The sequence below is a fragment of the Lepisma saccharinum genome, chromosome 29 (assembly GCF_977018435.1).
Source record: "Lepisma saccharinum chromosome 29, izLepSacc3.1, whole genome shotgun sequence".
Lineage (NCBI taxonomy): Eukaryota > Metazoa > Arthropoda > Insecta > Zygentoma > Lepismatidae > Lepisma > Lepisma saccharinum.
In genome coordinates this window covers 23,554,060-23,577,141 of record NC_139257.1, presented here as the reverse complement: position 1 = coordinate 23,577,141, position 23,082 = coordinate 23,554,060, and the positions used below count along the sequence as shown (strand labels likewise).

General features: G+C 38.5%; 1 protein-coding gene across 1 annotated transcript in view; it reads right to left on the bottom strand.

Annotated features, from left to right (window-relative positions):
• LOC145981249 (secretin receptor-like) overlaps window positions 1-23,082 on the bottom strand; it is a 645,142-nt gene that overhangs the window by 22,756 nt on the left and 599,304 nt on the right. Inside the window, exons 7-10 of the mRNA XM_083114400.1 lie at window positions 20,973-21,067; window positions 9,516-9,684; window positions 6,587-6,743; window positions 5,463-5,593 (exon numbers count right to left, since the gene is read on the bottom strand). Coding sequence (XP_082970526.1) covers window positions 5,463-5,593; window positions 6,587-6,743; window positions 9,516-9,684; window positions 20,973-21,067 — 552 coding nt within the window. The remainder of the gene's footprint in view (window positions 1-5,462; window positions 5,594-6,586; window positions 6,744-9,515; window positions 9,685-20,972; window positions 21,068-23,082) is intronic.

The following is a 23,082-nucleotide window of genomic DNA, read 5'->3' as shown; positions in this document are numbered from 1 at the left end:
ATGTTTTGAGGCATTCCTCTTGGTGTAAGTTACATTATGGGGTTCAACAGAGTTCACACAAAAGTTCAACGTTCTTCGCATTAAGGAAAGTTCATCAGTGTCTTTATGGCTTGTTTTGTGTGGTTTCAATGAGGCATGATCGGAGTGGGAACTTGTATGAGTTAAAATAATTTTCGGCAAGAGTTTATGGATAACGGTTGTCACGTTTCCCGTTTAAACTCAGTTGTCATAGTTACTGTTAATCCATTCCGGAGAACACGAGACGTAACAGCCTACTGTGAGGTCTGTTCAGACTTGCGAATAACGTACGGGTATTTTATGTACAATATCTTATATCCCGCACAGTTAGAATACCTTAAAACTTCAGTTGATCTTCATATCACACACTTGCACTCGAAAATAAACTTCTTGTTAGAATTAAAACTGTATCAAGCTTGAAATTATTATTCGAGTACACAAATTAAAACATTCAGTTTAAAAGTCACTTCTTCTTCTTCTTCTTTATTTTTTGGCTCACACCGCGTTTGCGATTTCTGGCCAAAGTTGCTGAATTCAGGTACTGTTGTTATTATATGTGTTCCAAACTGCTGTTGAATATCGTTCACTTATTGAGTGTTGTAGTCCATTCTGTTATGGTATAACGGTTTTGCATGGTCTTATTGATTTAAATTGTCGTGTGAGTCATCATGGCTGCTTAGATTGTAGACCTATGTTTTCTAACGAAACTATAAAGAATCCAAATGACTGCATTGCGAGCTTCAGATATTAATGTAGATAAGGATATCGGTTGGCCGTGGTGGCTCAGTCGGTAACGCGTCTGACTACCATACTAAAGATCCCGGGTTCGATCCCCGGCCGGTTCAAATCCGGGAACTTTTCTAAGGATGGAAGCGGCCCCGGCGCCCAATCAGCGTCGAATAACATGGGTACCTGGGGGAAACCCTGGGGGGTAAAGGCGGTCAGGGGCGTGATGCTGATCACATCACCCCCACTCACGACCGGATCAAGAAAGTGTGGTGCGTTACCCCCACACCCCCCATACGCCTTCATGGCGTGGTGCTAAGCACAGGGGAGCACTTTACTTTACTTTACTTAAGGATATCGGAAATGGTACCAGAGCATCTTGTAAGTTTTTATATAAAGAGTCTCGGTATTGTTGTCTTAAGGGCAGTGATCGAAAAATCTTCTTCAGAGCTAGGCGCCAGCTCTGAAAATCAGGCGCCAGGAAACTACCTACTAGCAATTGTGCACAGGGTGCGAAATCATTGAAAACTGGTGGGGGGGGAAGTTCTTAATCTACAAACCCCCCTCCCCCACATGTGTATTATTAAAAGTAAAAATAAATCACTCAATTAAAAATATATTATTATTATTAATTACATAAAGGAAATTAATTTATTACTTTTATACATATAAGATATTGTAAAGCAGCTAACTAATTCCTTTAGTAACAGGTTAAAGATGTTAATAAATTATGAAATAGTTGAAGTGGTTTTATTATGTGTAAGTTTTTGTTTTGTTTTTGCTTTATGTTAATATACATTAATTAGATTTCATAGTTATTATTATCTTGCATTGTTATTCTACTTTTATTGTGCGTATTCTAGATTTCTTAATGATCTCTTAAGAGAGAATGCATTCAATACTCACAACCACACTAATTTGTGTGTGTTTTCGATATTACTCTTAGTAAAGTATACTGGAAGTTAAAAGTAATTCCTTATCTTTTGTTTATTAATATAACAAAACTCCCCCCACCCGGAAATATTTGGTGGGGGGGATGTTTGAGGCCAAGATTGTTGGAGAGGGGGAATTCCCCGCCCCCACCAGGATTGTGCACCCTGAGTGCATACTATAAGAAGCTGAGTCGGCCCCTGTGGTTAGCACATCGCGTTACGATGTCAAGGGTCCCGGGTTCGAATCCCGGCCTGGGCATGGATGTTTGTGAGTGTTCATTCATCATATCATCACTCATCCCCATCTTCACAAATTAGCCAAAAGTGACAAGAAAACAAAGTAAAATAAAACTAATCAATCAAAAATCAATCAATCTATAAGAAGCTGAAGCATCACTGCCTTAAAACGTCGCTAAATCATGTGAGAAAGCGGGAAATAGGGTGTTCGGGGACAAGGAGTAAGAAATTGTTACTGATTCTATGGAATGTTCACAACGTTGATAAAAAGAAACATTTGCTAACTTAAACTGTACTGCAATTTGAACTTAGAATTTTCAAAATATCGCACATGCAAACTTAAAAAAGGCAATATTACAGCAAAAGCTCAAAGTCGCCAGGTTCACATTTTTAGTCGCCATGGCAACCTGCCGACCGGAATTTTTCGAGCCTTGCTTAAGGGGCATTCAAAAAAGAAATTATTAAGTGTTTGATTACGTTCTCCGCAAAGACAGTTAAAGTTAGCCATCAGAATAAATTATATAACCTAGTAACCAACATCCAAATATCTTAAGGTGAGTCAATAACTACTGTAACCGACTACCAAATTGAGTAAAACAAATTATGACGTTATAGAATAACACAAGTATTTCTTTGTTATAATTAACATTTAAACACTGAATTCACAAATTATGTGGGTGCGTAACACGGTTAAAAAGGGAAACTGACATGCAGCTCTGAGAATATTGTACAATTTAAAACTATCCTAGAAATATACATTAAAGGCATGTAAAACTGGTACCTATCTCCGTTCCGGAGTGGTTAGCATATCGCGCTACGACGCCAGGGGGATTTGAATCCAGCCTGGGCATGGATCATCTATGTGAGTGTCCCTTAATAAATTTCATCATATTATCACTCATCCTCATCTTCGCGATTGGGATGTAAAGGGTGACCCTTTTCGAAGACACCCAAATTCCAATCTCCCTTTCACACCGTTAAAGAAATTATCGTGACCGTTTTAAAGTAGTAATGGCCATGGCATCGTTGTCCTAATTAATGTAATTTGAATGACTCAGTTCTAAACAATAAAGTTTGATGTAAGCATATGACTCTTATTTATCTTGGGCTCTATTCAAATTGAAATAAAAACGGTCGCGTAACGTTTTTATAAATTAACAGTCTGGCTGTTAAATTATTAACGGTAGACTATTATAAATTTTACGGTAACTTATAACGGTACACGTAATACACCCTGGATTGTACAGACTAGCAAGGCTGAGGCGTCTGGTCTCAGTATAATCTTCCACTGTAATTGTCTTTGTAATTGTCACTGCACTATTTCTATAGCCATTCATCTTCGCGAGTAGCTAAACGTGGCACAACGCGAAGTATAATAAACCAAATCCATCAATGAATCAACAAAACTGGTCAAATATACGCGAAGTGCTGTATTATTAGTATAAGTGGTACAAAGGTACACAAAATAAAACATACATATATACAGGGTGGTGCAAAAGAAAGGTAACCGAAATTCTGAAACTAATTTCGGTTACCTTTTTTTCCACCACTCTGTATAATCATTTAAGAAGACTGTATGTCCAACACACAATTTAGCAGCAGTAATAAGTTATTTAGTCTTACAGAGTCTTGCATAGCTAAGAGTTACCAGAATAAAGCAATTTGTCTACATAATACGCTGTTATTAAATTGATTTTGCTCAGGATCTAAGATACAGAGATACATATATGTAACAGATTCAAAAAGCAGTACATACTTCGTTGATTGAATTCGTATATTTTACTTCGCTTTTCTGCCACTTTTGGCTAATTTCCAAGATAAAATTAATGAAAGGTGAATCACAAAGACTCATGGTCAGCACAGAAAAAACCCCATAGAGTAGTACACTGGTTGTGATACTAGACGCTAGACATTCGTTAGTCTTCAAAATGCAGTTTAATGTGGACAAAGTGGACAAGTAATACCGGGTGGCCAGAATTAAAGTTACCCAACTCAGAGCCCTCTGTAGCCTATTTGAGGCATCGTAGAACTCTGAGATTAGATGAATCCACTATGTAGACCATGAGGAACAGGATGGCGATAAAACAAATAGTTAAATTTTCCGCCACCATGTTCAAATATGGCGCTGTAATAATGAATATTGAAAAACATAAGTCAAGTGTACAAGAGGCTCTATCCGCCACTGCAACAGCCACTTCTGTGACAACTTCTTCTGCAATCGGCCGGCGGCCCCTTCCTGCTACAACACCCAGATCTCCAGTCTCTTCAAATTTCTTCATCATCTTTCTTAAACCATTCCTTTCGCATGACGATATCCTCGCAGTGCATCTGCAGTATTACTACCGTTCTGATAAAACAACTTCACCAGCAATGCACGTTCTTTCTTATGTAATAGCATGGTGATCACTTCCAAACTTTTGTTCAGCACTCACGTTAAGTGATTTAGCTGAGTTATTAATTAGAAAGACATTTGTTAGTGGTTGGAAGTTACGAGAAAATAATCTCTGGTTTATTGCAAGATTGCAAGGTAAAGGCAAATCCATAACCAATTAGAGCAGGGTACGTCATTATTACAACCCATCGTGGACGTACAGCGCCACATTTCAACCTGGTGGCGGAAAATTGAACTATATATTTTTTTATCGCCATCCTCTTCCCCATGGTCTGCATAGTGGATTCACCAAATTTCAGAGTTCTACAATGCCTCAAACAGGCTACAGAGGGCTCTGAGTTGGGTAACTTTAATTCTGGCCACCCGGTACATGCTTGAAAAAAAAATCACTCGGTTTCCAATGATTTACTAAATCTTTACCTACTCTATAGAACTCTTTCAGCTGTAGTCCTAATTTATATCCCTTTGATTCTAAGGAATATAACTAACTAACCCTTTAGCCTTCTTAAACCCGAAGGTTTATAGCTGCAGCAATACAAGCCTGCCATCTGTCCCTATCCTGGGCAAGATCAATCCAATCTTTTCCATTCTTACCAACTTCTTTTAGTTTCATCTCAACGTTATCCCTCCATCTTCGTCTTGACCTTCCTACAGGCCTCTTACCATCAGGTTTCCCAACAAGAATCCTGTAAACTCTTCTTTGCTCTCCCATTCGTTCCACATGACCTGGCCACCTAAGTCATCTTGATTTAATTATTCTAATAAAAATCCGGGTATTAATACAAATTATGCAGTTATAAATTCTGTAACCTTATCCACTTACCTGTCTCCTCATCCCTTTTAATAATAATAACGACAATAATGGATATTATTGGGCCCTGGGAGTAGATTTTGCAGACACTCTAACAAGACGTCTGCATCCCTGAAAGTTAGGCATACCCGGTGAGCAGTAGTGTTATGTGGGTTGCATAACAACCAGACGTTACAACAAACTTGTGGTGTATCTAACAAGCGAAAGTAGTCAAAATCAGATGCCATGATACGAGCCCAAAATAGCACAAGGAGAGTTCTATTAGCAAGGATATTTTACCGCGAAACAGAGAATCTGTCGACATTTGATCAGTAATTGTTACAAGCTTTTCTTTCAGAAAACTTACCACTACAGATATTCCAGTGGGTATCCTTATGATTAGAAAGTAATAGAGGTTGGAGTTTGTCGTCCAACAGAGCGTGTTTTCTAACGTAATTCGAATTATCACCCAGGGAAGTACAAACAAAACAGGAAGACCTGAAAAAGATAATGACTCAACTGTATTATTCACTACTACAAACTGCATTCATGTCTCACTACGCAAATAAGGATTTTTTTAAAGGGAAATCTCCATGTACATCGCAACATGTCGACATGATGTGATCAGCACCACTCTCCCGTGACGTATTGTCATCGCTGTTTACATCTCCTTGTTTCTACAGGATCATACCGAGAGTTCCCTAACGTAGTAAATCCCTGTTATAATCCTGTACGTCTCTTATTTCCCCTTTATAAATAATATAGACGTGAGAAGTGGATTATATTATCGGCGCAGTGGAAGTTAATTATCTTTCATTAGGTAATTAAGCTATTTAATATAAAGCATAATATTCATTCAACCATAATATTTATTAACAAATCAGATTATACTTTCCACATTTATATATGTATCACAAGGTTCATTCACAACCCATCTAAACACCGAAGAACAACATTTTAGTTTATTCAACAATAATAACCATGTATAATCTCCCCATTAAATTGTATCAGTCCGTCCAATTTTATCGTCAAAAGTCAGTACGTAACGGCTATATGAGTCAACTGCAACACCGACCAAAACCCCCACAGCCTACATGACCGGGAGCAATCTACCCTTAAGAATTATATCCTCTTTAGCATTTTCAAACGATAGACATAACTATATAAAGGTTAGGCAATTTACACCAGGCCATGCAGGCCCAAAAAGGGTGATACACGGATATACAGTATACTCAGCCTGTGTCCAGTTAGTCCTACGTCTCCCCCAGTCGGCAAAAATCTCCCACGCAAAACTCCTCGCTCACCCAGCGCAGAAGCCTAGCCAATGGCATACCCTACCTTAGTCACATGTATATTGAGTCTTCAATACGTCACCAATGAGTTATTGTACATTATGAGCTTACACTGTCCTCTCTGGATTGGAAGTTAGAGAGAATCATTTAGTTAACTTAATTGTGCATAATTGCAACTAATTGTTAGTAAACTTCTTACCCCATCCGAGAACGACGTACAGCGTGATGGCGCTGCTATCTGTAAACAGCGCCAAGAATATGAGGTTGTGAAGATAAAGTCCTTCCATAAATATCCAGAAGTAGTTAGCCATGATGAAGTACTGCCATAAGCTAGTTATCATTTTACATTCCCAGTTCTACAATGTAAAGGAAATATTTATTATAAGCATACATATTATCTATGAGATTTCAATGGATTAAGAATATAAATAAGGGGTGTCTCAGAAATATTTTTGTTTTTGAATTCGCACATTACGGAGAAATGTGATAGATCGCAAACGCTTGGCAATATTGTTAATATTTAGTTGCCATGGAGCGCTTTAAGGGGCAGCAACGTGCTTTTTGTGTTCGTGCGTTTTATAAAAGTAATGATGCTTATGTTGTTGTGCGTCGGTTGTACCGGTATCATTATAACCTGGCAGGAATGAGAGACGTCCCAAGCTCAAATTTAATTAAATATTGTGTGAGAAAGTTTGAAAACACCGGAAGCACTATGACGAGTAAACCGCCGGGACGTCCAAGATCATCAAGATGGAACAGAAACGTTGACCATGTGCGCCAGTCTGTTAGTGAGGATCCTCGCCAAACGTTAAGACTGCATGCAGCTTCCTTGAATTTGCATAAGTCGACAGTTCATCGCATTATTCGCAAGGATATGCATTTCCACCCATACAAAATTGTTATTACACAAGCATTAAAACCACCAGATCCTGCCAATCGATCAGAGTTTAGTGGAACAATAAGAGACCACTTCAATGGTTACAATAACATATGGTTTTCTGATGAATCAAATATTCACATAAACGGGCATGTTAATCAACAGAAGTGCCGATACTGAGAAGAGGAAAACCCTAAAAACCTTCATGAGACGCCATTACATTCACCTAAAGTTGTCGTCTGGGCTGCCCTATCAAGCCAAGGAATCATTGGCCCTTAATTTTTGAAGATGATCATGGTAATGCTCAAACTGTAACTTCTCAGCGCTACTTCCAAATGATTAGGACTTTTATAACTCCTGCAATTCATAACCATGATGTCTACAACAGAAACACGTTTCTCACGTCACCAATGATACACTGAATCCTCTTCATTAGTTATTCCCAGAAAGGGTTATCAGTCGCAGAGGGGACATTAACTGGCCACCGATTTGACACCAGCAGATTTTCTTATGGGGTAACCTCAAGAAGGTATACACACCAATGCCACAAAATGTGACAGAATTGAAGCAAAGCTACAGATGAAACCAATGCTATTCCTCGTGCAATGCTTCGGCGAGTGATCGAAAACTTTAGTTCAAGAATAATTGAATGTGAAAACATGAACGGTCACCATTTGTTCAATACTCTTTTCCACAAATAAAAATTTAATGTTTAAGCTTTATTTTGGTAATAAATTTTCCTTTATACAAAAACATTAAGTATTTATTTTAATAGTTTTAAAAATGAAAATATTTCTGAGACACCCTTTACAACACAAAAAAGTAAAACTGTGGTGCAATATGTGCAGTCATCAGCAATAAACAAGAAACGTGTAAATCCTGAATTACTAGCTTCCCTGTTGAAATTCGCTCATTACCGTTGAGTTAGGGAACACACACATATCGTCATGAGAGAGTATTTCAAGATATAGATGTCCAAATTGTATTGCTGATGAGTGTACATACAGATTTAAATACATACCCGTTGGAGGCACAAGAGGTTTGGATCAATAAACAGCAGCCTTCCTGTGCATCAAATGGAATTGAAGATAAAACCTCATACTCCAGAACTTCACAGTATGAAATTTAAGAAACTGAAACGTTTAACGAGACATAATGAAAGTGAAGGCGTTCCTTGTGTAACAAAGGAATTTTAATTCAATATCTCGAGTGTTATTATTGTAAATTATTCTCGCTTAGTATCTATCCACTGCAAACCAGCAATTTAATAACTGTTTTCCTTCTCTAATAGTGACGATAATAAATGACGCAGTGGTAGCGTCGTCGACTTGTAATCAAGAGGTCCCGGGTTGATGCCCGGTGGAAGCACATAGTTGTTAGGATGTCACTTTAAACTATTGGTCAAGTCTCGATTAGCCTTACTGTGCATAAAGTGGACTTAAAACACCAACTCAATCAATCAATCATAAATGAGAGAACACATATGGCCATAACCTACCCACGATTCAAACCTACACTCATTGATTCTGTGGCTGGGTGGTCAGCGTAACGTGTAATGAAACCAGAGGTCCCGGGTTCGTATCTTGCCTATTTCATTATTCATCCTCATCGTCGCTATTAAGAGATAGAAAATTGACGTAATAGAACCAAATTAGACAAAAGAGGTCACTACCTTCGTAGGGCTTTACGTAAAACACTTCTCCACGAAGGCTTGGTCAACATTTGTGGCGGAGTGGTTAGTTCATCGTCGTACGATATTCGATGTTCTGGGTTCGAATCACAGTCTAGACGTGGGTCCTTCATCAATGTCATCATTGTTTAGCCAAAGTGGCAGAAAAGCGGCACTAAATAAGAAAAAATCAAGTCCACGGAGTCTAGCAGCGGAGTCTAGAGCTCATGTCTGGTCTTACGGTGGGCGGCCTACAAGCTAGCAAGGATAGTCGGGAGCGGGAAGCGGTGCGCGCAGCACTTCCTCCCGCGACGTCGTAACTCTCAGCGCCACCACTGTTGTCTGACTGGTCTGCGGCGTATTCCCCGCTCCCCACTTGTAGGCCGCCCGCCGTAAGACTAGACAAGTCCTACAGTAGATATATCAAGTACACAGCTAATTGAGGAAATAAAGATATGATGAGGGGGTATAGAGGCACCCCAACACCGGGATCTCATCCAATGGCCTGGAGAGAACCAATCGTATTGTTATGAGATAAAATAAAGGATTGTAAGCCAATAATAAACGAGATTTGATACCTACCTCGTCCGTTTCACTAACTACTGCTCCTAGACCGGCGTGCTGGACAAAGTCCGAGGCGAGTCCCACTCCCTGGACGAAGAGCGAGTCTTTGAGAAGCGCCATGAAGGCTCGCATGATGAACGACACGAACAGATGCATGTGGAGCATGTTTCGTGGACATCTTAATTTCCTGGAAAAGAATAAGAAGGATTAGTGTCTATGCATTACAGTAGCGTTTACTAATATCTTATTATCCTACTTGGAATTCAAAGCTCTACTTGCACGATTACAATAACTCTTGCACACTTCTAGTAACTATTATGAAAGTACCAGTACCTTATCATTTCTAGGCCTACTAGTTCCAGAGTTATATAGATTTTCATTTTGAAATTTTCGAAGATTTTTACAGTTTTAATGATTACGGCCCGTTTCGCCTTATCCCGTTTCGCCTTATCTCGTTTCGCCTTATCCCGTTTCGCCTTATTGCTGTTCGCCTTATCCCGTTTCGCCTTATCCTGTTTCGCCTTATTGCGTTTTCCCCTTCCCCAATACAATTTCGCGTGATTTATGTGACACTAACTTTCTAAGGCGAAACGATTACAATAACTCTTGCACACTTCTAATAACTATTATGAACATAACACTACCTTATCATTTCTAGGCCTACTAGTTCCAGAGTTATATAGATGTATATTTAGAAATTTTCAAAGATTTTTTAGTTTTAATGATTACGGCCCGTTTCGCCTTATCCCGTTTCACCTTATCCCGTTTCGCCTTATCCCGTTTCGCCTTATCCAGTTTCGCTTTACACACAAACAATTTCCCACCAGGGAATATTATCGACATGAAGGGTCATTATTATTAATGTATTATTAACCTAACCTAACCTAACCGACAGGACAATGGTAGCCAAGGTAGGCAACATCACAAGCTCTGAGCTCCCGTTATGAATTACCCTTCAAGTCGACAATATTCCCTGGTGGGAAATTTTTTGTGTGTAAGGCGAAATGGCATGTCCCGTTTGGCCTTAGAAAGTCCGTGTCACATAAATCATTTGAAATTCTATTGGGGAGGTGAAAACGCAATAAGGCGAAATTGGATAAGGCGAAACGGGAGTCCACGGGTTGAATCCCTATAATTCTCCTTCGTATACAAGTACATAAGAACTTGCTTATAGTGTTGTTTAAAAGGTGAGGCTTCATTTGGCTCTGTCGTATCTAATGATTAGCACTTTCACCTTTGGTGCGGTCGGTTCCGTGTTTGAATCTCTGTGAGAGCCCGTGGGGACAATCGTTTAGCGATTTGTAAAGAAAAAGTAGGGGGCTTCTGTCTCGACAACCAGCAAACATCCGCGAAACAGTAAACGGAAAACAAACCGTTTTATGGTCATTGGCTCCTTATGAGATGTTGCATGAGATAAATTTGATGTGTCGCACTTTATATTTTCTATAACATTGAAATATGTAACAAAGAAACAGTTAATCCTTCAATTGTCACGATTTTCTCACTCCAGATAGGATTCACCATGCAATCGTATTGGACAATCAAGCCATGAATGGTGATAAGAACACGTGGGCGGACGCAACAGAAGCCCCATACTAGACCAGACGCCAGAACCTCGTTAGGCTGCAAAATCTAGTCCCGGGTGTACTACGTGGAGGAGAGACAGTGATGTGCGTCTACGCGTAAACAACGATAGTCTACATTCTACACGTAGACTATGTTATACACGTAGATTACGTAATCTATGTAAACAACATGGCGAAAGGTGATAACTTAGTAAAGAGCGCCGTAGAAATAAAACAAAATTATCCTGCATATCAGTTGCTGATGTATGTGGAGAACTTTTCATACTCTTTCTTCCAAATTCGAACAATTTCGCACCTAGGAAGAAACCTAATATAGGAAATATTCTAGTGATTTATGGGGAAAAGACCACTCTTACCTCACGACTGACATCTGTTGTTGTTTCTTGCATACTATTTATCTTCTTCTATAGTTGATAATAGAAGAAAAGAGAAATTTTGTTGTAAATAGGGTTCTTTTCATTTTGTTAGGAACCAATAGTTGAAAATGTCACTTTCATTTCATGAAACCCTTGAAAATGAATTTTAATGCACTTTAGATTGTCTACGTAGCCTATGTAAAGTACAACCCAATGTAATCTACGCGCAGATTACGTGTATACAACGCATGTAGACGTAAGCTTATAGTCTACGGCACATCACTGAGGAGAGATTAACATTTAGGAATCTTTAAAAAGGAGAACCGCTTACATCGCATCAAACCATGAGTACAGAATTGTAAATTCGCGGCCATGGAATTTGTTTAAGATTGGAGCAAAGGTCAAGCCTGGAATTATATTGCACTCTTGAGACTCATATAAACGACTTCGTATTATTCTTAATTTACACCGGGACCGGAACCCGGATCCCTCGATAGGGACCTAGCGACAACAACAAACAAGGTACTAGTTTACTATTGTTCGGACAGATTTCCTCATTTCTACAGAAGAAACAACTTACCGTAATAAGTTCCTGTAGTATTGTCTAACATCGGGAAGGTGTTTTGTGTGATGTGGGAATGTATGATAGGGGAAATTCATGTTCATTGTTGAAAATTAATTCTCCGACAGACAATAAACCTTTGGCGCGTACACCTTGGTACATCATCACGCGTCGTGATTGTGTTTTGTTCATGTTCATTGGGTATCCAGTGTTTCGAACTGTCTGTGTTTGCAACGAAAGTTAGAAACATGACGAGTCGTGGATGCATGGTGAAATTCGTACCGGGTGTGGAAGATCCAGTGGATTTTTTTAATTTAATTGATGGTTTGGTTTGGTTTGATTTGGTGTTTTAAGTCCACTTTGTGCACAGTAAGGCTAATCGGGACTGGACCTACAGTTTAAAGTGGGATCCGAACCACTTGTGCCTCCACCGGGTATCGAACCCGGGACCCCTTCATTACAAGGCATTGACGCTACCACTGCGCCATGGGGGAGGCTTAATTTATCTGAACACGGGATCATGAAGAAAGGAAAGGAATGTCGAAAATGTGGTAGTGAATGTAAAGTACTCGTTAGAAAGAATCGGCTGTGGGTATATGCCTAATATGACGTGTCGTGGATGCGTGGTGAAATTCAGGTAAGTTTTCCGTATCCTGGAAACGGATTTCTTCAAATTTAAAAGTTTGGGGCTCATTTGGGGGCACGTGACTCCCCCCCAATATCTAACATGCCTTTAACAGGGACTCTATAGAGAAAGCCGGGGAGCTGGAGCGTAGCGGAGCGGAGGCGGGGCCGCGGTAGCGGTTGGGGGTGGTAGGTCAATTACCCCAGGGGCGGAGCCCGGAAATGGTGGGAAATTTGGATTCAAAAATTTCAAACGAAAATACTTTTTAGTTTAAATTTCCAACCGATTCCGGGACGGATAGCCCCAAAAACCATTCACGGATAGCGCCACGAAACATTACAATTTTCTTCGTAAAACAATGCGAAAAAGTTAAAAAAAAAAGTTTTAAAAAAATGGATCAGATGAGCGTTGTTCACGGGTATTTCTTGGGTTCCGAAGGTTGAAACACTGTATAACGAATTAAAATCGACAAAACACAAGCACGAAGCGGGATTATGTAGGAAGGTGTACGCGCCATATTGTGTCTCAGGCAAGTGAAAAGACTACGAGAAAGAAGTACTCGTAATGTGAAAAATTGAAATTACTTTGATGAAAAAAAAACGTCAATACACCTTAAGGAATGTTCCGCGAAGCAGATAGGTAAGTATCTACGCCAAAAATTGACGAAACGAAGAAGTTATAGGTGTCCGACGGATAGTAAATTTTTACCGAAACGTAATACCGAATACAACAATAAGATCGTTAAAATGGATAATACTTTCCGCGAACCATTTCAAATTCCCTGCCCCTTCAAAATGTTCATTTGTTTCAATACATATCAGCGTATTCCCCATTCGTAAATGAAATGAACAGGGAATGATCGAGTCTGATAACATATTGCATTTAATTATAACGTATCAATCCCTAAGATTAAATGTTTATTTTATTTAAGTCTCTCTGTACCCTTCATGTTGACCAGGGCATTCACTTGTTTTTCTCAGTTGTCTCAGCCTCTGAGGCATGTTTACAATGCACAGTGTTGTGCCATGCAAACCTCCTGAGCATTCAGGAAACAGGTAATACTTCTGGTTATAGAGTCAGCTGTTTGCATAGTGGCAATTAATAACACGATTCGGCATAGAGGAAGAGCTCGATGGCCTGGTAATATAGAGGTGAGACAAGCTGAGAGGGGACTGACTTTTGGGATTGAGTTGAGAGAGAAGAGGTGGTCAGCAGAGCAGTAGGTCAGAAGTGGAAGGACGCTTTGGTCAGCATAGTGGAGAAGCTTACAGAGGACTTCGCTTATTTTAGTCAGCTTATCCTAACACCCAGCCATGATTCAGGTTCAACGGTTCACAAAACCCAACGAGTGACCATTGTCTTTTCTGTAGTTAAGTTCCTTAGTGTGATTTTGTACCTTTCGTATTGCCAAGCGTTAACTCGTCATGCCAATGACAAGTGGTCTCATCAAGAGGATGAATGATGAGGAATTTACATCACCTCAGGAATTAATTGCATAAACAACTGGTTCAGATCCCCTCATTCTTTAGAATGACACGATAATATAAATCGCTATTTCGAATTACTGTAAATATTTCGGTACACATAGATGTTATTGAAACAATCGACCATTGTATTTTTGTCTTATTTGTTTCCTAGGAAACGGATATTTAACCAAATCCAGCTCATTTTCTCAACGTGAAGTGTTGCATTTAGTGCACAAATATACCTTTGCTGAAACAGAAACTATGAATCAGCAAAGGAATATTTGTTGACCAGCACAGAAATGAATAAGTGAAGGGACAGGAAAACCAGGTAAGTCAATTTTCTGTTCTAAGCGAGGAAGTGGTGTCATTTCTAGCTAGTGTGCTGCATTGAGGCTTTTTTTGCTCGATCGTCTAATAGTTCGCACGGATGACGCTTGATGGCATACAGAATCGACTGCTTCTTCGCTCGAGCGAATAAAGCTCGAACATTCAAACGATCGGTATACGCTCAAAGCCTATTAGTTCACGTAAAACCGTAATTTGTCTGTGGTAGTGGGCCTTTAAATATACGCAGTGAGATTGAAACTCAAGTGAGCATAAGTCATCATCTCCATGCTGAAATGTAATTTAGCCTATCTTACCAATACATAGAAATATATGAAAATGAATAGATGATTATGGGCTGAAACTACCAACACGAATTTTACACATATATTTTTACGATTATTATCACATTGAAATTGCTACGTCCCGTAGCGATGCACTTCACAAGTACACTTATCTTGTAAGCTCAGCAGAGCATGCTGGATAATCCCAAAGTTCGGGTTGTGCTCCTGATGCAGGTATCCATAAGTACGAAATACGCTTTCGAAATAAAGAAAGACCGGAATATGTTCAACTTTACGTTTATTATAGACACGCACGTATATCACGTAGGACTAAAATTACAATTAAAATACTTTCGAACGGTACAGCACGAGATGCGTAAGCCTATCTTTCCCGTAACGCAAATCGCCTCTTGCTACTTCAAATCTCTTCGCGCAACTGCTAACCGTTTTTTCTGGAAGGCGATAACACCTCCCCAGTTACACAGTGTTACCAGACACAATAACCTTTTAATACTAGGAAGTTGATAAAAGCAAACAGTAATATATTAGAAGTGTACAGTAATCTGGCACAGTGAACTTTTATATGCCGTGGCAACAATGCAAGCAGGAACGCGTGATCTTCTACTCGACAAAAGAATTTAAACAAATCAACAATGTAATTTGAAATAGTGCGGTTAGAATAGCGTCTGCCAAAAACATGAACTACAAATGAATATAAAGAATTTAACTTAGAAATTAATAACCTCGGCTTCAATTCACTGATCAAAAATGAAACTTATAACACTCCTTAGAACATTTAAAGGTAAATCAAACGATTAATGTTGAATCTATGTAAATTGCTTAAATTTTCCGTTATTTATACTTATAGATATATCAGTGTATAATGTTAACGATTATAAATTCGGCCATATTGGAAAATTGGCTGAAGGCATTAATAAAATATTTATGAATATATATATATATATATATATATATATATATATATATATATATATATATATATATATATATATATATATATATATATATATATGAATTATTAATTGTATAATACGTGAAACTATAATAAGCATGAGATAATAATAAGATAATAATATTCGTATAATAATAATAATATAAAACCACGAAGTAATGGTCAATTCGGGGTCATTACAAAATTATATTTGATATTCTATATATTCCGAGCGAATCACGCTCGAGCAGGAGAGATTCGATCGAGTTTGAGCGAGCGAAAGTGGTCTAATGCAGTACTACTACAGCCATGTGGATGCTGTTGTGGACTTTATAACACGCTACTTTCGTTTCATACTCTTGACACTCATCAAAGAATGTTTTCTTCTGTTCCTTTTCATTTACAAGTTCAGTAACGTTTTAAAATTAGGATTTCATTTTTCTTTTGTTTTCTCTGACCCTTCAATTACAATAATCGCATTTTAAGAACAGTTTTTACTTTTCATATTGTATCAAATAAGTACACAATACATAATAAATCAGTAATTTAAGAAATACATTAAATTACGAATTTTAAGTTACTCAAGAAATGTGTTAATATTGCCATATCTGTGATGAAATTTTTCACGTCCATAGAGCCTGAGTAAAAGAAGTGAGTTAAACCGTTGGATCTGAATTGTGTCTGTAACAGAGCACAAACTAGAGTTAATTTCAGTGAAGAAATTTATTTATTAAAAATCCAATAAAAACATGTTAAACTGTTGCAAAGAGATGCGTGCAGAGAAAGGTTTAACTCCACTTTATGCACATGGAGGTTAATCGCGACTCGACCTACAGTTTAAAGCGGGATTCGAACTATAAGGTTCCACAGGGCCCATTGATTACAAGGCGACAACGTCACCACCACGCCCTCTAAATGGTAAGAATTGGCATTGTGGCAATTCAGCTATTTGGCCTGAGTCACCGTTATAACCGCGGCATCCCCGTAACGTTAACTTCGAATTCTCGGCATGGGTGAAGTTGGAGAGAAGAGCTGGAAGAAGCGACAAGTGAACGTTTTCATTTGCTGTAGTCCTACGCTTGGCGGCCATATTGCAGCTTTCACTTTGTAACTGCAACTTTTATAGAAAGTTGGTTACACTGCAGTTAGTTAGAAAGTTTGTAAAAGTAGTAATCTAGAACATGTTTTTATACTCGTACATAGTTACAAAAGAATTTGTTAGTAAATGGTACTATTTTTTGTTGGTTGTTTACAGTTACCAAACCAGTTTTGCTAATTCAACTAAATCAGTTCTTTGTGTGTTGCAGTGTTATTTATTTACGTTATACTTATGAAAACCATGTCGTTATATGAGTGTTATCCTCACAGATTACCTTCCAAATGGGCAGACAATTACTCTGGACTATTACGCAGATCTTCTGGCCAAATTGCCTGAGAAAATTAAAACTTGCGGGCGAGAAATGCTGTCCAAAGGTGTGCTCATCCTGCATGACAATGCACCTGCCCATACTCTCGTCAAAGCACGTGAGTGTGGCTATGATACACATCCTCCATATTCTCCGGATATTGCACCTTCGGATTTCTTCCTCTTCTCTAATATAAAGATGTTTTGGGGGGCAAGCATTTTTAAGATGACAATGACGTCATATCCGCGATAGAGGCGTGGCTAAACGTCCACTCTCCAGCATTTTACAAAGATGATATTCGCAAATGTTTGCAACGGTGCGGACAATGTGTAACATTGGGTGGTGACTATGTAGAAAATACATAATCGTTTTGCCCAGTTCAAATTTCTCCGACATTTTGAACTCCCCTCGTATAATATTAAGTATTAAAGGTAGACCACTATTATTGCATACTATAGGCAATCTATTGATACTAATCTGAAAGGAAAGCCACATTTACTTCTTTGTACATGTTGTGGTCAAAGGAAGGAAGTCATTGGCATATTTTCCTAATAGTTTATTGGTATTTATTGTATACCATGTCACAGCTTTCTGTGGAGCAAGGCCGTGCATAGCGGCAGAGAAGGGGGGAAATCGACTGAGCAGAGCGAAGCAGTACACTCTGCTGGGAAGGCTGGTAGCTGCAGTCGCTTTCCGCCACTCCACGCAATTCCGTACCTCTCACGTGTTCATTGGTGGAGCCGTCTCGCGTCACTACTTGCGCAGATACTTGTTTTAGTTTGCCTGCTCCATAGTTAGCTGGGAGAGAGTATAGTGGCTAAAGCTTACATGCATATTTCATTCCTCCTTTATTTTTTAACATCGCACCCATTTAGCACCTCTAGATAGTTGATATTGGCGCCACCAATGCTGCCTTCTGCTTTCATATTGGGCGCCTACGCCTTAGAGCGCTGTAAGTGACGTTCGAACTGACATCTAGCGGGAACATTTGAAAGTGTATTACTCGGGATCCTTTCGATTCGGATGGCACAGGATAGAGACGGCACGGTTGCGCATTCGGACACGGCAATTGAAACACAAAATTTTGAAGGAAAAATAAGATATTCTGCAATCTAGGGCACGGAGCGACCCAAATGGTCGACCTGTAAAAGTCTCGATGATGCAACTTTAAGGAGATAATTTCTGGAGATTTCTGCCTGTTTCGTCACGGGAAGATCCCAGGTGTCTCCAAAGACTCTTAAGAGAATTAAATGCCATTGTTGTGCGGTGAATGTCAAGGGGGTCTTTGCGGAAACGGGGAGATCGATATTTATTGCGTTCTCTGCGGCAACGGCGGCGTTTCTCTGGTACTGCATCTTCCTTCGTTTTTTTCCTGGTTCGCTGCTGCCAGGAACAAGTTGGAGAAACGAATTGAGTTGTCGATTCGTACTGAATTGTGAGTCGTTACTGATGACGTTAAATGTAGACTAAGGTTAAACCTCTCTCCCAGGATATGCTTTGAAGTGTCCTTATGTAATGTACAAAAAATATTCGGCATAATCATGTTCAAAGTTAATATACGAGGGGCGATCAAAAAGTTCGTGTCATTAATTTGTGGAATCGTATTAAGGACTTCAAATTCATTGTATAACTTCTTTCAATTGTAAATGTACGATCGTTGTTGGATTTATCGCTACATGTTCCCCAACACCCTTAAAACCTCTGATGAAAGTCCAGTTTATCGTCTGTTTGGTGCACTAAAACCATATTTATATATTATGTGTTGAACAAAGCATTTCAAAACTGAATTGCCGATACTCGAGGTGGGGCATGGGTGTTCTTTGTGAATACCCCTGCAACGTATCATCCCTGATCCTCACCTTCGCAATTAGCCAAAAGTGGCAAAAACAGCGTTTTACATTGAGATGTACTAACAAAGAAAATAACAGCATGAAGTAAAATTACACGTGGTAAAGTGGCTTACAAATTTTTACACAAGAGCCAAAACGTACCCGAATTTTATAAATGTTTGGTTTGGTAGATTATTGTATTGGCTGGGTAGTTTATACAACAGGAAGCGCTGTGTTCTAGGCTCTGCGTAGCGAAACGTTTAGTGCTTCTGGTAGCGTGAAAAAGGTACTCGAAAGTAAATCTCGTGGATGAAGCTATCACTTCTGATGTTTCCATTGGCTATTCCGTGTAGTATAGTACTGATTGCAGAGGCATCTCGTGAACGCATGCGTCAATTGTGGGAAAAAGGACAGCTTGCTCTGCGACGACATTCATGAGCATTTCTACATTATAATTTCTTCATATAGGAGAAGTATTTATTTTACACGAGAGCGCTGAACTAAGCTTATATTACATTTCTTGAATCTGACGTGACACATGCGTCAATTGTGGGAAAAGAATTATTACTTGCTTTCACTTTAGATCCAAGAAATGTAGGTGCTCTCGTGTATACTAAATACTTCTCCTATATGAAGAAATTAGAATGTAGAAATGCTCATGAATGTCGTCGCAGAGCAAGCTGTCCTTTTTCCCACAATTGACGCATGCGCAGCATGCACCCCATGCGTTCACAGACGCCTCTGACGTACGTGCTCGTTGAAGCTTCCAACTGTCGAGCGTAAACATTTGAACATCATTTTATTGTGACAATAATCGTAGACACATACAATACTTACAATATTTATCCTGGCAGTTTCAGCCCACAATAATTTATTTCATTTTCATATATCACTGTGTATTGGTAAGATATGTAGATATATTTAACAAGATGATGATTATATTCACTTAAGTTTCAATTTTACTGCGTCTTTCACTTCAAGATCCATATTTAAGTGCCCACTACCAGAGTCAAATAACGGTTGTGCGTGTACTACTGGGATTCGAGTGTTTTATCCGTTCCAGCGTTATTGGCTCGCGCGAAGAAGCTCTCGATTCCGTACGCTATCTAGCGCCGTCCGTGCGAACTATTTGGCACCCGAGCGAAATCCTCTTCCTACAGCACTCTACTGTGTAGTAATATATGATCTGCCTTTGGAAGCCTCTTTGAAGAGTCGAATATTTATCACTTTCAGAAGGTGAAATATTGGTGATAAAATTATTCTTTCTTCACAAAGAGAAAACTAAATGTATCCTTACAGGCCGAAACCAAGTGTTGGGTAATAATCAAAATCTAATTATTGATAACAACTCGTTTGAACCAGTTCTAAATTCAAATACTTAGGAGTAATATTAACAAATGAAAATTATATTAAAGAGGAAACAAAAAGTAGGCTTAATTCAGGAAATGCATGTTACGTCTCTCTTCATAAATTTTTGTCTTCTCGTTTAATATCTAAGAAACTAAAAGTTAAAATATACAAAACAGTAATTTTGCCTGTAGTATTATATGGGTGTGAAACTTGGTCCTTTACATTGAAAGAGGAACATAAATTGAGAGTATTTGAAAATAAGATCCTTAGGAAAATCTTTGGACCTAAAAGGGATGAGGAGACAGGTGAGTGGAGAAGGTTACATAATTTAGAAGTACATAATTTATATTCATGTCCAGATATTATTAGAATAATTAAATCAAGAAGACTTAGGTGGGCAGGCAATGTGGCACGAATGGGAGAGGAAAGAGGAGTTTACAGGATTCTTGTTGGGAAACCTGATGGTAAGAGACCAGTAGGAAGGCCAAGACGAAGATGGAGGGACAACGTTGAGATGGACCTAAAGGAAATCGGTAGAGTTGGAAAAGAGTATATAGATATTGCTCAAGATAGGAACAGATGGAAGGCCTGTATTGCTGTAGCCATGAACCTTCGGGTTTGAGAACGCTAGAGAGTTAGTTAGTTAGTTAAAATTATTCATGTTTTAAGAACTTTCTTTTTAATATTCTTAAAACGTAAAACTTTCTTGCAATGAGAACTTACACAGATACTTACTTAATACTGGCTAGAATGCAGAATGCTATGAGTAGAGACACTAGTGACACGCTGTATCCTATTTGTGAAATTTTCTTCAGAACCGGCATGTATTTCTGGAAAGAAGAAAACGTGATTATGAACATAACAAAATAATATTGACCTCTGTATGTGTGCGTTAATGACGTCACCTTTTCAAATTCAAATAGTGAAAATAAATAGCCTCTTCGTAGACTCTAGTGGACCCTATCAGAGGTATTAAAACAAACAGCAATCATCAAAAAGAAATTTCCCATTTATTCCTGTTGCTTCATAAATGCACTTAATTCTATAACTATAATAACAAGAACTTGATATCTGGACTCATAATTAATATATTCATTCTTTGCCTGAACTTCTAAAAATGAGGCTTCATATACTAGGTTCATACATGCAGGTAAGACCCTTTTCATACAGACGCTTTGATTGGACTACTATCACAACTGCCACTGGGTAGTTACCAATAACTAGGGACATTGAATTATCGCGATGCGCGAAATCGCGAAATGTGAAAAAAAGATGCAATTTTGAACATTCTGCACGTAACTACACCCCCAATAATGAAATATGCATGAGTTTTATTCGCGAAGTAATGCGAAATGTGTGCTTTTCCACGAAATGAACGCTTTTTCGCGAAATAACCGTGAAATATCATCAAATTGGGTAGAAAACAAGCAAGAACCGGCAATCGAGGTTGTGCGCGCAAACTGTCGATTTGTAACGAAACGTTTGCCTAAAGTTTCCTACCACTTGCAGCTGAAAAACGTTTTATCTTCGATCACAGCAGGAAGACGCTGCAAATTGGGATTTCCCATGTACATAATCTCAGTTCGAAATCTTCGCTCCCTGTCAAGCTGCATTCCTTTCTTCCCCCGAATTTCCACTCAACTTCCAGTTTCATTGAATTTGCTAGCTGTAGCAGCGATAAGATTAGTCTGTTCCCCCACATCAAGGGAAACAATGGCGTCATTTGTGTTCAGTCATGAATGAATTTTGTTTATCATCATGTAATTTTCAACATGTGTTTGTGTATGTGCAGTAGTGATTATTTTATTTGATGGATAGCAAGGATATCCTTTAAATACATACAATGAATAAATCACTTGAGATATGCAATTTAGAAATGAAGTGATTTTGTGTTGATGTTTTCTTTTTGGTTGGACAGCTAAGTACTTGTGTATGTGTACAGTACATAAAAATGAAGTAGTTTATCAATTTATAGCTCTTTTGTATGATGTTTCCTCTCATGATGAAAAAGTGTGTGCCAATTTTTTTTTCCACCGCTGATATAACATTTTATTTACCGCTCTCCTCAGTTTTTATTTACCATAAATTTGTCTCCCTAATAATGACCAACCAGAGATGCAATTTAAAACCATGCAATGCAGAGGTTATGTTAAGTGTACACTTTAACTGATAAAAGGTAGGTGCAGACTACTTAACTTTGACTTTTATTTACCGCTTTTCCAACGAAATGATCTTTTTTCACCGCTTTTATATACTTTTTAAATGCGAAATTCATGAATTTTATTTACCATAAATCAGTGTCCTTACCAATAACACATGACATAATAATATTTTATAAGCATAGCAATAACATTTCTGGATACTTACTGAACATTTAATGTATTTCGTGCATTACATATAATATATACAGATATTGTAAAATAAGTGGACATTCTCTTACAGAACTTTCTATCCTACGACGTTCTCCATTTTTCTCGGGCCTCTAAGTACAGTAAAACCTCATTAATACGGACTAATGAATGGGATAAGTTGACCGGTTCAACGAAAGTCCGGATTAACTTAAATAGCCTACAAGAACAGTAGAAAGTGCATTAAAACCCCATTTATAGCAACAAAACACGTTTATTATGGTGTATTTAAAGGGACGAAGTACACTATACAGTGCAGTAGAATGTAAAGCAATACTGTACATACAGTGCAGTACGATGCCCATATTATGATGATGTGCGAATGTTGACTTCTAGTCACATTTAAAACCCTGCATTCTGCTTTGTTTTTCCTTTTGCCTGTCCGGATTAAGCAAAGTCCGGCTTGTACGGATTAACGAGGTTTTACTGTAGTTCGA